The sequence below is a fragment of the Pipistrellus kuhlii genome, unplaced genomic scaffold (genome assembly GCF_014108245.1).
Source record: "Pipistrellus kuhlii isolate mPipKuh1 unplaced genomic scaffold, mPipKuh1.p scaffold_m20_p_3, whole genome shotgun sequence".
In the NCBI taxonomy this organism is placed as follows: Eukaryota; Metazoa; Chordata; class Mammalia; order Chiroptera; family Vespertilionidae; genus Pipistrellus; species Pipistrellus kuhlii.
Genome location: NW_023425529.1, coordinates 67,567,449 through 67,569,441, shown reverse-complemented (window position 1 = coordinate 67,569,441; position 1,993 = coordinate 67,567,449). Strand labels below are relative to the sequence as shown.

General features: G+C 56.5%; 1 protein-coding gene across 1 annotated transcript; it reads right to left on the bottom strand.

Annotated features, from left to right (window-relative positions):
• Positions 1–201: 201 nt before the first annotated feature.
• MYF6 (myogenic factor 6) lies at positions 202–1,776 on the bottom strand. Its single transcript, XM_036458649.2, has 3 exons — positions 1,001–1,776; positions 613–703; positions 202–407 (listed from the first exon to the last, which is right to left on the bottom strand). Exons 1-3 carry the CDS (start codon positions 1,517–1,519, stop codon positions 289–291), a joined length of 729 nt encoding a protein of 242 aa, XP_036314542.1. The 5' UTR covers positions 1,520–1,776; the 3' UTR covers positions 202–288.
• Positions 1,777–1,993: the final 217 nt, after the last annotated feature.

Genomic DNA, 1,993 nt, shown 5'->3' with positions numbered 1-1,993 from the left:
CCATCAAAGTAAATATATTATAAAACCAACCAAACAGTAAGCCGAGGAAGGCTGCTAGACCTAAGCCACTCGCCGCTCCAAACAATTAAAGCGCAAAGCCAAAGGCACCTGAGGAGCGCCCACGACAGTGCCAGAGAAGTTTCTTTGTGCCTCATTCCCTTTCTTCAACTTCTGCAGTCTGGGCCCCTGCCCACGGATGTCATGGGAAGGAACCCAAAGGGTCCGTCAAAAGAGAGAGGGTGGGATGATCTTCCTGCCCCGGTGAGCATTCCAAACGCGGGCTCCACGTTACTTCTCCACCACCTCCTCCGAGCAGGGGAGTTTGCGCTCCTCTGAGGAGATGCTGTCCACGATGGAGGAAAGGCACCGAAGGCTGCTCGAGGCTGAGGAATCAATGCTTGCCCCTCCTGAGCATAGAAAACACACAGGCATAGCAGCTCCAGGCCTCAGGCAACTCAGGGAGCACAGGGTCCCCGTGCAGGAAAAGCTCGCCTCTCCGCGGGCGCGTCCCCACGGTGGCCCTGAGCCCGGTCCGCCCGGCGCGAGCAGCCAGCCCCTCCCCTCCCGGGGTGTCCCCCAGCTCAGCGCAGCCAGCTCCCCGCTTTTCCTTACCTTCCTTGGCAGTGATCACCAGCCCCCTGGAATGATCCGAAACGCTGGGCCACTGGGAGCTGCAGGTGCGCAGGAAATCCGCACCCTCGAGCTGGGGAAAAACCAAGGCGGCAGATTAGAAAATAAACACCGGTTTGGGGGATGGGGGTGGCTTTGTGGGGACGTCTCCCCAGCTTCCTCGAGCCTGGCCTGGTGCGCATTTCCTGCCTGTGTCGGGCACCCCGCATCCAGGGGTCACCAGGGGTTCATTAGAGAGGGGGCTGGAGGGGCGGGCGGGGAAGGGGCCGGGAAAGAGACCAAGCAGCTGGATGGTAAAGCCCCAGGGGAAAGAAAGCATCTAATCAGACTCTGGATGTCATTCCCCTGCTTGGGCTGCATCTGGCCTTACATTCTCCTGTTTGGGTCTGTAGTTGAAGGGGTCCACCCCCAGCTCCTGCATTTTCTCTTGCTGGTCCAGCCGGTGCAGCAGGTCCTGCAGCCGCTCAATGTAGCTGATGGCGCTCCGCAGGATCTCCACCTTGGGCAGCCTCTGGTTGGGGTTGGCCACGGTCCTCCTCTTCAGAGCCTCGAAGGCCTCGTTGATTTTCTTCAGTCGCCTCCTCTCGCGCAGGGTGGCGGCTTTCCGCCGGTCGGTGGGGGCAGATTTTCTCTTGCAGGTCTTACAAGCCCAGATGAGGCACTGGCCGGGACAGTGGGGAGGCTGCAGGCCTGGGGGCGCCAGGACGTGTTCCTCTCCGCTGCTGTCGCTCCCAGCTTCCGGGGGCATTTGGTCCTGGCAGGGGGATAGGGTACCATCGCTCCCTGGATACAGAGGAGAGCCCTCTGCCACTTCTAATGGCTGCAGGGTAACGTTTTCCCCGTCCAAGTAAAAGAAATAGGAGCCAGTTTCGAAAAGGTCCATCATCATGTTCGCCTCCTTGGCCTCTGACTCAGTCTGAACCGGGTGATGGGCTCAAAAACCCAGAGGAACCACCCAGATGGCATTTAATTAGTGCGGTGACATAAGTCACCCCAGCTTTATATATAGTAGCTCCTGAAACTCAATCCAACTTTTAGCTGTCATGGAGCATCAGTCTCCCAATGTGGTCACCGCCAGTGCTCCTGAGAACATCTAGTTTGAAAAGAAAACTGAGAAGTGTCACCCCCAGCCTGATGTGACGATCTATATGCAGAACAGGTTGAAACAAAATTCACGGAGAGAAAAACTACCATTTAAACACAGAGTCCAGTGCTTCCATTTGGAGGGCAGTTCAAATGCTAACCTGCTTACAGTACAACTTCAAAACAACTGGGGATTAACACTGCCCCTTTCCCCTCCCCCAGGCTCATCTGAATTCTAAGTATAGTTCCATGATGAAAGATTTCAAAGGCAATGGCCATT

Bases quoted from the DNA above. Each gene is read 5' to 3' on its own strand.
- MYF6 (XM_036458649.2), bottom strand. From the start codon at position 1,519: ATGATGATGGACCTTTTCGAAACTGGCTCCTATTTCTTTTACTTGGAC. The intron at 704-1,000 runs GTAAGGCCAGAT...GTTTTTCCCCAG, and splicing joins ACAGACCCAAACAGGAGAAT to CTCGAGGGTGCGGATTTCCT. The intron at 408-612 runs GTAAGGAAAAGC...TTCTATGCTCAG, and splicing joins GGTGATCACTGCCAAGGAAG to GAGGGGCAAGCATTGATTCC.